The 13264-nt window shown below is 34.2% G+C and overlaps 1 protein-coding gene across 1 annotated transcript in view; it reads right to left on the minus strand.

The window, feature by feature from the left end:
• Window positions 1–13264, minus strand: part of LOC138324201 (multidrug resistance-associated protein 1-like) — a 100694-nt gene that overhangs the window by 54488 nt on the left and 32942 nt on the right. Inside the window, exons 13-18 of the mRNA XM_069269282.1 lie at window positions 9590–9736; window positions 5053–5137; window positions 2826–2895; window positions 2378–2504; window positions 1081–1257; window positions 483–650 (exon numbers count right to left, since the gene is read on the minus strand). Coding sequence (XP_069125383.1) covers window positions 483–650; window positions 1081–1257; window positions 2378–2504; window positions 2826–2895; window positions 5053–5137; window positions 9590–9736 — 774 coding nt within the window. The remainder of the gene's footprint in view (window positions 1–482; window positions 651–1080; window positions 1258–2377; window positions 2505–2825; window positions 2896–5052; window positions 5138–9589; window positions 9737–13264) is intronic.

Consider the following 13264-nt stretch of genomic DNA (forward strand, 5'->3'; position numbering starts at 1 on the left):
TGAAGTGACTAAAACCCGCGTCTGAAAGAATTAACACGATAACGATCTGAAGTGACTAAAACCCGCGTCTGAAAGAATTAACACGATAACGATCTGAAGTGACTAAAACCCGCGTCTGAAAGCTGAAAGAATTAACACGATAACGATCTGAAGTGACTAAAACCCGCGTCTGAAAGAATTAACACGATAATGATCTGAAGTGACTAAAACCCGCGTCTGAAAGAATTAACATGATAACGGCATAAAGTGACTAAAACCCGCGTCTGAAAGAATTAACACGATAACGATCTGAAGTGAAATACTAAAGGATCAACTGCTCAGTGGATTTTCTCCAAATAATCTACTGATGAAAAATCTTTCTGCCTTTCAGAGTAGGTCAGCTTGTTTTGCATGGTAATTGTTACAAAAAAGCTTTTGGAATACAACTTGTAATTCACATCACAGTAAACAGACAGTAGATTTAGTAACTTATCCATCCTCACCTTCTCCCTGAGAAGTCCATTTGGTCCGATCACCTCATCAAAGATATGTTTGCCGACGTGAGAGTCAACAGCACTGAGGGGGTCGTCAAGGAGATAGATGTCAGCATCCTGGTATACAGCACGTGCTAGACTGACTCTCTGTTTCTGGCCGCCACTCAAGTTTATACCCTGTCAGGTGAGACATTGCCAGGTGAGACATTGTCAGGTGAGACATTGTCAGACATTATCAGGTGAGACATTGTCAGGTGGAGACCTTATCTCAACTCAATAAACATTATATTTACAAAATATAATCAAGAATTTGTAAGTAACAAAGATACTGAATTATTCTGACTAATTCACAGAAATTAAATTAAACTTTTCCTATTTCTCTTGCTTATAGGTCTGATATACAGGAAAAGTACCTTTTCAGTATCATAACCTCATCCAGATTCAATTATCTATGGAGCATATTTTTTATAGAATTTTGCTATCCAAATAATCTCGATCTAATCCCTACCTAGAGCTATAGGAGTGGTATTATAAATCTTTCTAGGCATTGGGTTCTATTTCCATGCCCTGTGTACTACATGGTACTGTTCTAAACCAGATGAGATACCTTTTCTCCTATTTCAGTCATGTCTCCAGCAGGAAGGATTTCTAGGTCAGTCTTTAGAGCGCATGCCTCCAGAACATTGTTATACTCTGTCTGGTACTTTGTCTTTCCGAACAGGATGTTGTTTTGTAGTGTTGCATTCTGGATCCAGGCTTGCTGGGCAACATAAGCTATGGAACCCTGGGATACACAACAACTTATACATGAATCTTTTCTTCTTTTTAAAAGAAATTCCCATAACATCTTCAAATGAACTACACAATAATAGAATATGACTGTTTGTTAACATCTTAAAACAATGGAACATTACTTATGATCGTTTCTCTGTTCTTTTATAAAAAAGAAAGAACCCTGCCATCCTTTTGATTTGGTATATAACAAAAAAAAAGGGAACCACTTGTACATGTCAGTATTGCCAACCTCTGATGAAGTCAAATCTGGTGATCACCCTTGAAAAAACGGGTGAAAGGGTCAAAACAAGGGCCATGTGCGAAGCAACATTTCAGTGTATTTTTTAACACTTTTTAAAGCCTTAAATATGCATATACTTATTATTTTCATATTGTAATTCAATAATATTTATGATATATTTATGTTATAATATAATTTAAATCTGATAATTAATAAAAATATTGTATTAAAAAATCTTTAAAAATAATATTTGGCAAAATCCGGATTTTTTGTTGTCCGGTTTCATTATTATCTTTGACTAAACAAAATGGCGGCCATTATGATTGGCTTGCATGCCTACTGAAACAGGATACCGTTCACGTTGACTGTTTTATTCATGTGAGTAAATCTTTGTCTGAGATCACAAATGTTTGTGCTTTTGAAGAGATAATTTCGGATTTTGAACAGTATTAATTGGCCATGTCTGATTTTGCTATCTGGCTCTGGCTAAAAACGATCATGGACATTGTGAAGCATGACTGAATAGATTAATTGCTACAATTTCACACCTTTTTTAAAGTTTGTGTAAACACAAACATAGCTACCTGCATTATACAAGGGCCTGATATGAGTTTTAAGTCCTGAGATGTAATTAAAATTGCGCTAATGGCTTTATCTGATGAATTTTTTGTGAGCTTTTTGACACTTTGGTCCAAGTGCTGAAAATCGAGTTATTTGATGACCAGCTGGGTCAATCACGTTATACATTCTAAAATGTCTAAAAAACGGGTCAACACGGGGAAATCGGGCGAGTTGGCAATACTGACATGTACATGTGTTTAAAATCGGCAACAGAAGTGAATACAAAGTGTTAACAAGTATAAGGAAACCTTAATATGATAGGACTGACCTTGACATTAGCTTTGCCCTTGAGTTTCTCCATTTCTCCGAGAATGGCAGACAAGATGGAAGACTTTCCTGAGCCAACAGTTCCAACCACGGCCACCAGGGACCCATCTGGTATCTCGAGGTTAATTCTGGGGTAAATTATACTTCATCTTAATAACATGCCTTACATCACGTACATTTACATATTGTACATCACAAATTACTGCATGTATGTCAACACACTGTATTATCAAATTGTACATTATAAATTGAAGGTACATTGGTATCCATTATTCAGTCTATAAGTGCAGAAGTTTCATTGAACTGCTTTGGTTGATATTTGGATGATCAATGCTAAGTAGACAGAAGGCAAATGCATTGATTCAGAAGTGCAAAGGTTTGGTATTTGATAAAGATAATCAGTAAATGTTCTCCATTTAAACTGTGAGGGTAGACATGGATAAACTTACTCTCTAAGTGTAGGGGTTTCAGCTTCATTTTCCCAGGTAAACGTGCCTTTCTCTATGGCGATGGCGTGTTCTATAGAAAAATAACACCCATAAGATTGTGTCTGACAAAGCATATCAATCACATATAAAAAATTCATGTATGGACATTTTTTCTATACACATAAAAAATTCATGTATGGACATTTTTTCTATTCAAATATGAATAATTCATGAATGGATATTTTTTCTATACACATATAAATAATTCATGTATAGACATTTTTTCTATACACATATAAATAATTCATGTATGGACATTTTTTCAATACACATATAAATAATTCATGTATGGATACTTTTTTCTATACACATAAAAATCCATATATGGATATTTTTTTCTATTCAAATATGAATAATTCATGTATGGATATTTTTTTCTATTCAAATATGAATAATTCATGTATGGATATTTTTTCTATTCACATATAAATAATTCATGTATGGATATTTTTTTCTATTCACACATGTATAATTCATATATGGATATTTTTCTATACACATATGAATAACTTATGTATGGACATTTTTTCTATACACATATTAATAATTCATGTATGGACATTATTTCTATACACATATAAAAAATTCATGTATGGACAATTTTTTCTAAACACATATAAATAATTCATGTATGGACATTTTTTTCTATACACATATAAATAATTCATGTATGGACATTATTTCTATACACATGTAAATAATTCATGTATGGACATTTTTTTCTATACACATATAAATAATTCATGTATTGCCATTTTTTCTATACACATATACAGTAAAACCCCTATAACTCGAACTGCAGGGGACCAGGTCAATAGTTCGAGGAATACGGGGTGTTCGACTCATCCGAGGTTGGTCAAGATCGACAGTTAAAATGTCCGGTTTCAAACTATGACAAACAATGCACGGCAATGACATTTTAATTACCATATCTTTCAGCATTTTGGATTTCTTTATTTAAGTGTTGTATTGATAGCAATTTCAAGTTAAAAAAAATGTATAACATAAATTTAGCGTTTGGAAAAGCTAATGAGAAAGCCCTAAATCAAATGTCATTCACATCAGAGTAAGCGCTCGTCATCTAGGTTAATGTACAATATCCATATTGGTCAACAAGGAGTACATTTTCTATTATTTAAATATCACAAATTATTTAAATCATTTACAAAATACATACTCACAATAAAGTTATTAACCAGCATATTTACGGACATAAGGAATGATATCTATACATCTGTAGATGTCTATTTAGTATTTACGAGTAAAGTTACAAAATACAAGTTACATGAAAAGATACGGAACGCACTGATAAAATGTACTTTGCATATATCGTTTGATATCGTTTACATCTTTCGGCAAATAACATTGTGTTAGCCTGTCGAATGAAACCAACGAAGAAATTTAAAAAAAATAAACTTTTATAATTAGGCGGACGTCAGCAATATCTTCCGCCTCTTTTGTCATTTCACAATGCGTACTTTCTATTAACACGGATCAACAACTTCCGTATTTACAACGAAGATTATTACGAGAGAAACATTAATAACTTAATGCCTTTTCTGAAATATTTAAATAAAGTTAGCATTAAACAACGGCTTGCGATCGTGTAGGTAGGTAATAATGACACCGTTAATCCCTTAATTACCTAAAGGCTTGACACGCCAATTGTATAAACACAAGATCGTGAGCAATTATCCATGTTGGTCGGTGCAGTCAGGTGTGACACAGGTAAAAAAATCTCAAGGGCCGAACACCTGTTCGACGAATACATGGGTAAATACTATGTATTTGATGCAACGGGGACATATTTCTGTTCGAGGAATAAGGGGTATTCGATGAATAGCTGTTCGAGCTATCCGGGGTTTTGTTACTTAGATTATATAGAGAGACGGTCGGGACCGTACGACCAGTTCGACGAATAGGGGGTATTCGAGGAATCCGGGTTCGAGTTAGAGGGGTTTTACTGTAAATAATTCATGTATGAACATTTTTTCTATACGGATCATGTTGGATATATCATTATTTAGTGGATCTACCAATGTTTGATAACTAACAACACCAATATTTGATAACAAACAAGTTAAATGTATCACCTTGTCAAGAAAATCACACTTCTGTGACAAAAATATCTAACACATACAAAAAGATGATAAGGAGAATGAGACTATGAGATGACAAATCCACTTACTAGCTGAGGCATCCTTCTCTATACTGAAAATGTTGAGTTGTTCATTGTCCAGGAAGTGTTGTAATCTCTTCAAAGATACGCTTACCTAAAAGCATTAAAAATAACATAACAGTATTTACCTTTCAAACAGAAGAGAAAATTACATAATAATTTAATTTCATTCAGTGTTGAAAATTTTGTGAAGAAAATGAATACAATTCAACTATATAATAAGAGAATTTGTTTTATTGTGGAAGAGATGAACATACAACAAAGGCATTACAATGCTGTACAATGTTGGAGATGACCTTGACCTTAATGTACACTATGAGATAAAGCTTTGACTTACCTGTACAATATTGGAGATGACCTTGACCTTAATGTACACTATGAGATAAAGCTTTGACTTACCTGTACAATATTGGAGATGACCTTGACCTTAATGTACACTATGAGATAAAGCCTCGACTTACCTGTACAATATTGGAGATGACCTTGACCTTAATGTACACTATGAGATAAAGCCTCGACTTACCTGTACAATATTGGAGATGACCTTGACCTTAATGTACACTATGAGATAAAGCCTTGATTTACCTGTACAATATTGGAGATGGCCTTGACCTTAATGTACACTATGAGATAAAGCTTTGACTTACCTGTACAATATTGGAGATGACCTTGACCTTAATGTACACTATGAGATATAGCCTCGACTTACCTGTACAATATTGGAGATGACCTTGACCTTAATGTACACTATGAGATATTGCCTCGACTTACCTGTACAATATTGGAGATGACTTTGACCTTAATGTACACTATGAGATAAAGCCTTGATTTACCTGTACAATATTGGAGATGACCTTGACCTTAATGTACACTATGAGATAAAGCCTTGACTTACCTGTACAATATTGGAGATGACTTTGACCTTAATGTACACTATGAGATAAAGCCTCGACTTACCTGTACAATATTGGAGATGGCCTTGACCTTAATGTACACTATGAGATAAAGCCTTGATTTAAACTGTACAATATTGGAGATGGCCTTGACCTTTATGTACACTATGAGATATAGTCTTGACTTACATGTACAATATTGGAGATGACCTTAATATACACTATGAGATAAAACCTTGACTTACATGTACAATATTGGAGATGGCCTTGACCTTAATGTACACTATGAGATATAGTCTTGACTTACCTGTACAATATTGGAGATGGCCTTGATCTTAATGTACACTATGAGATATAGCCTTGACTTACCTGTACAATATTGGAGATGACCTTGATCTTAATGTACACTATGAGATATAGTCTTGACTTACCTGTACAATATTGGAGATGGCCTTGATCTTAATGTACACTATGAGATATAGCCTTGACTTACCTGTACAATATTGGAGATGACCTTGACCTTAATGTACACTATGAGATAAAGCTTTGACTTACCTGTACAATATTGGAGATGGCCTTGACCTTAATGTACACTATGAGATAAAGCCTTGACTTACCTGTACAATATTGGAGATGGCCTTGACCTTATGTACACTATGAGATATAGTCTTGACTTACCTGTATAATATTGGAGATGACCTTGATCTTAATGTACACTATGAGATATAGTCTTGACTTACCTGTACAATATTGGATATGACCTTGACCTTAATGTACACTATGAGATATAGCCTTGACTTACCTGTACAATATTGGAGATGGCATTGATCTTAATGTACACTATGAGATAAAGCCTTGACTTACCTGTACAATGTTGGAGATGACCTTGACCTTAATGTACACTATGAGATATAGTCTTGACTTACCTGTACAATATTGGAGATGGCCTTGACCTTAATGTACACTATGAGATATAGCCTTGACTTACCTGTACAATATTGGAGATGGCCTTGATCTTAATGTACACTATGAGATATAGTCTTGACTTACCTGTACAATGTTGGAGATGACCTTGACCTTAATGTACACTATGAGATAAAGCTCTGACTTACCCATACAATATTGGAGATGGCCTTGACCTTAATGTACACTATGAGATATAGCCTTGACTTACCTGTACAATATTGGAGATGGCCTTGACCTTAATGTACACTATGAGATAAAGCTTTGACTTACCTGTACAATATTGGAGATGGCCTTGATCTTAATGTACACTATGAGATATAGAATTGACTTACCTGTACAATATTGGAGATGGCCTTGACCTTAATGTACACTATGAAATAAAGCCTTGACTTACCTGTACAATATTGGAGATGGCCTTGATCTTAATGTACACTATCAGATATAGTCTTGACTTACCTGTACAATATTGGAGATGACCTTGACCTTATTGTACACTATGAGATATAGTCTTGACTTACCTGTACAATATTGGAGATGACCTTGACCTTAATGTACACTATGAAATAAAGCCTTGACTTACCTGTACAATATTGGAGATGGCCTTGACCTTAATGTACACTATGAGATATAGTCTTGACTTACCCGTACAATATTGGAGATGGCCTTGATCTTAATGTACACTATCAGATATAGTCTTGACTTACCTGTACAATATTGGAGATGACCTTGACCTTAATGTACACTATGAGATATAGTCTTGACTTACCTGTACAATATTGGAGATGACCTTGACCTTAATGTACACTATGAGATATAGTCTTGACTTACCTGTACAATGTTGGAGATGACCTTGACCTTAATGTACACTATGAGATAAAGCTTTGACTGAATCGTACAATATTGGAGATGGCCTTGACCTTAATGTACACTATGAGATATAGTCTTGACTTACCTGTACAATGTTGGAGATGACCTTGACCTTAATGTACACTATGAGATAAAGCTTTGACTTAATCGTACAATATTGGAGATGGCCTTGACCTTAATGTACACTATGAGATATAGCCTTGACTTACCTGTACAATATTGGAGATGGCCTTGATCTTAATGTACACTATGAGATATAGTCTTGACTTACCTGTACAATATTGGAGATGACCTTGACCTTAATGTACACCATGAGATAAAGCCTTGACTTACCTGTACAATATTGGAGATGGCCTTGATCTTAATGTACACTATGAGATATAGTCTTGACTTACCTGTACAATGTTGGAGATGACCTTGACCTTAATGTACACTATGAGATATAGCCTTTACTTACCTATACAATATTAGAGATGACCTTGACCGTCATTTACACTATGAGATATAGCCTTGACTTACCTGTACAATATTGGGGATCACCTTGACCTTCATTTACAAATATAATATATAGCCTTGACTTACCTGTACAGTATAAACGATGACCCTGACCTTCATTTACACTATGATATATAGCCTTTACTTACCTATACAATATTAGAGATGACCTTGACCTTCATTTACACTATGAGATACAGCCTTGACTTACCTGTACAATATTGGAGATGACTTTGACCTTAATGTACACTATGAGATATAGCCTTGACTTACCTGTACAATATTGGAGATGGCCTTGACCTTAATGTACACTATGAGATATAGCCTTGACTTACCTGTACAATATTGGAGATGACTTTGACCTTAATGTACACTATGAGATATAGCCTTGACTTACCTGTACAATATTGGAGATGACTTTGACCTTAATGTACACTATGAGATATAGCCTTGACTTACCTGTACAATATTGGAGATGACTTTGACCTTAATGTACACTATGAGATATAGCCTTGACTTACCTGTACAATATTGGAGATGACTTTGACCTTAATGTACACTATGAGATATAGCCTTGACTTACCTGTACAATATTGGAGATGACTTTGACCTTAATGTACACTATGAGATATAGCCTTGACTTACCTGTACAATATTGGAGATGACTTTGACCTTAATGTACACTATGAGATATAGCCTTGACTTACCTGTACAATATTGGAGATGACTTTGACCTTAATGTACACTATGAGATATAGCCTTGACTTACCTGTACAATATTGGAGATGACTTTGACCTTAATGTACACTATGAGATATAGCCTTGACTTACCTGTACAATATTGGAGATGACTTTGACCTTAATGTACACTATGAGATATTGCCTCGACTTACCTGTACAATATTGGAGATGACTTTGACCTTAATGTACACTATGAGATATAGCCTTGACTTACCTGTACAATATTGGAGATGACTTTGACCTTAATGTACACTATGAGATATAGCCTTGACTTACCTGTACAATATTGGAGATGACTTTGACCTTAAAGTACACTATGAGATATAGCTACGACTTACTGTACAATATTGGAGATGGCCTTGACCTTATGTACACTTGAGATACTTGCCTCGACTTACCTGTACAATATTGGAGATGACTTTGACCTTAATGTACACTTTGAGATATAGCCTTGACTTACCTGTACAATATTGGAGATGACTTTGACCTTAATGTACACTATGAGATATAGCCTTGACTTACCTGTACAATATTGGAGATGACTTTGACCTTAATGTACACTATGAGATATTGCCTTGACTTACCTGTACAATATTAGAGATGACCTGAGGAAGCATAGATAGAGGGAAGCGGAGAATGTTGAAGAGAGACAGAGATACAAAGGCTTTCTCTGCGTCGAGGATATTGTTAGAGTCCACCAATACATACACAGCGAATGTCACCAAGGACACCTTCAAATAAAGTTATAATTAGATACACAGCGAATGTCACCAAGGACACCTTCAAATAAAGTTATAATTAGATACACAGCGAATGTCACCAAGGACACCTTCAAATAAAGTTATAATTAGATACACAGCGAATGTCACCAAGGACACCTACAAATAAAGTTATAATTAGATACACAGCGAATGTCACCAAGGACACCTTCAAATAAAGTTATAATTAGATACACAGCGAATGTCACCAAGGACACCTTCAAATAAAGTTATAATTAGATACACAGCGAATGTCACCAAGGACACCTTCAAATAAAGTTATAATTAGATACACAGCAAATATCACCAAGGATACCTACAAATAAAGTTATAATTAGATACACAGCGAATGTCACCAAGGACACCTACAAATAAAGTTATAATTAGATACACAGCGAATATAACCAAGGACACCTTCAAATAAAGTTATAATTAGATACACAGCGAATGTCACCAAGGACACCTTCAAATAAAGTTATAATTAGATACACAGCGAATGTCACCAAGGACACCTACAAATAAAGTTATAATTAGATACACAGCGAATGTCACCAAGGACACCTACAAATAAAGTTATAATTAGATACACAGCGAATGTCACCAAGGACACCTACAAATAAAGTTATAATTAGATACACAGTGAATATAACCAAGGACACCTTCAAATAAAGTTATAATTAGATACACAGCGAATATAACCAAGGACACCTACAAATAAAGTTATAATTAGATACACAGCGAATATCACCAAGGACACCTACAAATAAAGTTATAATTAGATACACAGCGAATATAACCAAGGACACCTACAAATAAAGTTATAATTAGATACACAGCGAATGTCACCAAGGACACCTACAAATAAAGTTATAATTAGATACACAGCGAATGTCACCAAGGACACCTACAAATAAAGTTATAATTAGATACACAGTGAATATAACCAAGGACACCTTCAAATAAAGTTATAATTAGATACACAGTGAATATAACCAAGGACACCTACAAATAAAGTTATAATTAGATACACAGCGAATATAACCAAGGACACCTTCAAATAAAGTTATAATTAGATACACAGCGAATGTCACCAAGGACACCTTCAAATAAAGTTATAATTAGATACACAGCGAATGTCACCAAGGACACCTTCAAATAAAGTTATAATTAGATACACAGCCAATATAACCAAGGACACCTACAAATAAAGTTATAATTAGATACACAGCGAATGTCACCAAGGACACCTACAAATAAAGTTATAATTAGATACACAGCGAATGTCACCAAGGACACCTTCAAATAAAGTTATAATTAGATACACAGCGAATTCACCAAGGACACCTACAAATAAAGTTATAATTAGATACACAGCGAATGTCACCAAGGACACCTTCAAATAAAGTTATAATTAGATACACAGCGAATGTCACCAAGGACACCTACAAATAAAGTTATAATTAGATACACAGCGAATATCACCAAGGACACCTACAAATAAAGTTATAATTAATAGATACACAGCGAATGTCACCAAGGACACCTACAAATAAAGTTATAATTAGATACACAGCGAATGTCACCAAGGACACCTACAAATAAAGTTATAATTAGATACACAGCGAATGTCACCAAGGACACCTTCAAATAAAGTTATAATTAGATACACAGCGAATGTCACCAAGGACACCTACAAATAAAGTTATAATTAGATACACAGTGAATGTCACCAAGGACACCTACAAATAAAGTTATAATTAGATACACAGCGAATGTCACCAAGGACACCTACAAATAAAGTTATAATTAGATACACAGCGAATGTCACCAAGGACACCTACAAATAAAGTTATAATTAGATACACAGTGAATGTCACCAAGGACACCTTCAAATAAAGTTATAATTAGATACACAGTGAATGTCACCAAGGACACCTACAAATAAAGTTATAATTAGATACACAGTGAATATAACCAAGGACACCTACAAATAAAGTTATAATTAGATACACAGTGAATATAACCAAGGACACCTACAAATAAAGTTATAATTAGATACACAGCGAATGTCACCAAGGACACCTTCAAATAAAGTTATAATTAGATACACAGTGAATATAACCAAGGACACCTACAAATAAAGTTATAATTAGATACACAGCGAATATAACCAAGGACACCTACAAATAAAGTTATAATTAGATACACAGTGAATATAACCAAGGACACCTACAAATAAAGTTATAATTAGATACACAGTGAATATAACCAAGGACACCTTCAAATAAAGTTATAATTAGATACACAGTGAATATAACCAAGGACACCTACAAATAAAGTTATAATTAGATACACAGTGAATATAACCAAGGACACCTACAAATAAAGTTATAATTAGATACACAGCGAATATAACCAAGGACACCTACAAATAAAGTTATAATTAGATACACAGTGAATATAACCAAGGACACCTTCAAATAAAGTTATAATTAGATACACAGCGAATATAACCAAGGACACCTACAAATAAAGTTATAATTAGATACACAGTGAATGTCACCAAGGACACCTTCAAATAAAGTTATAATTAGATACACAGTGAATATCACCAAGGACACCTACAAATAAAGTTATAATTAGATACACAGCGAATATAACCAAGGACACCTTCAAATAAAGTTATAATTAGATACACAGCGAATGTCACCAAGGACACCTACCAGAACCAAATAAAGTTATAATTAGATACACAGCGAATGTCACCAAGGACACCTACAAATAAAGTTATAATTAGATACACAGTGAATATCACCAAGGACACCTACAAATAAAGTTATAATTAGATACACAGCGAATGTCACCAAGGACACCTACAAATAAAGTTATAATTAGATACACAGCGAATGTCACCAAGGACACCTACAAATAAAGTTATAATTAGATATACACAGCAATATTCACCAAGGACACCTACAAATAAAGTTATAATTAGATACACAGTGAATGTCACCAAGGACACCTTCAAATAAAGTTATAATTAGATACACAGTGAATGTCACCAAGGACACCTACAAATAAAGTTATAATTAGATACACAGCGAATGTCACCAAGGACACCTACAAATAAAGTTATAATTAGATACACAGCGAATGTCACCAAGGACACCTACAAATAAAGTTATAATTAGATACACAGTGAATATAACCAAGGACACCTTCAAATAAAGTTATAATTAGATACACAGTGAATGTCACCAAGGACACCTACAAATAAAGTTATAATTAGATACACAGTGAATATAACCAAGGACACCTTCAAATAAAGTTATAATTAGATACACAGTGAATGTCACCAAGGACACCTACAAATAAAGTTATAATTAGATACACAGTGAATGTCACCAAGGACACCTACAAATAAAGTTATAATTAGATACACAGCGAATGTCACCAAGGACACCTTACAAATAAAGTTATAATTAGATACACAGTGAATGT

Source organism: Argopecten irradians, chromosome 5 (assembly GCF_041381155.1).
Source record: "Argopecten irradians isolate NY chromosome 5, Ai_NY, whole genome shotgun sequence".
Taxonomy (NCBI): Eukaryota; Metazoa; Mollusca; class Bivalvia; order Pectinida; family Pectinidae; genus Argopecten; species Argopecten irradians.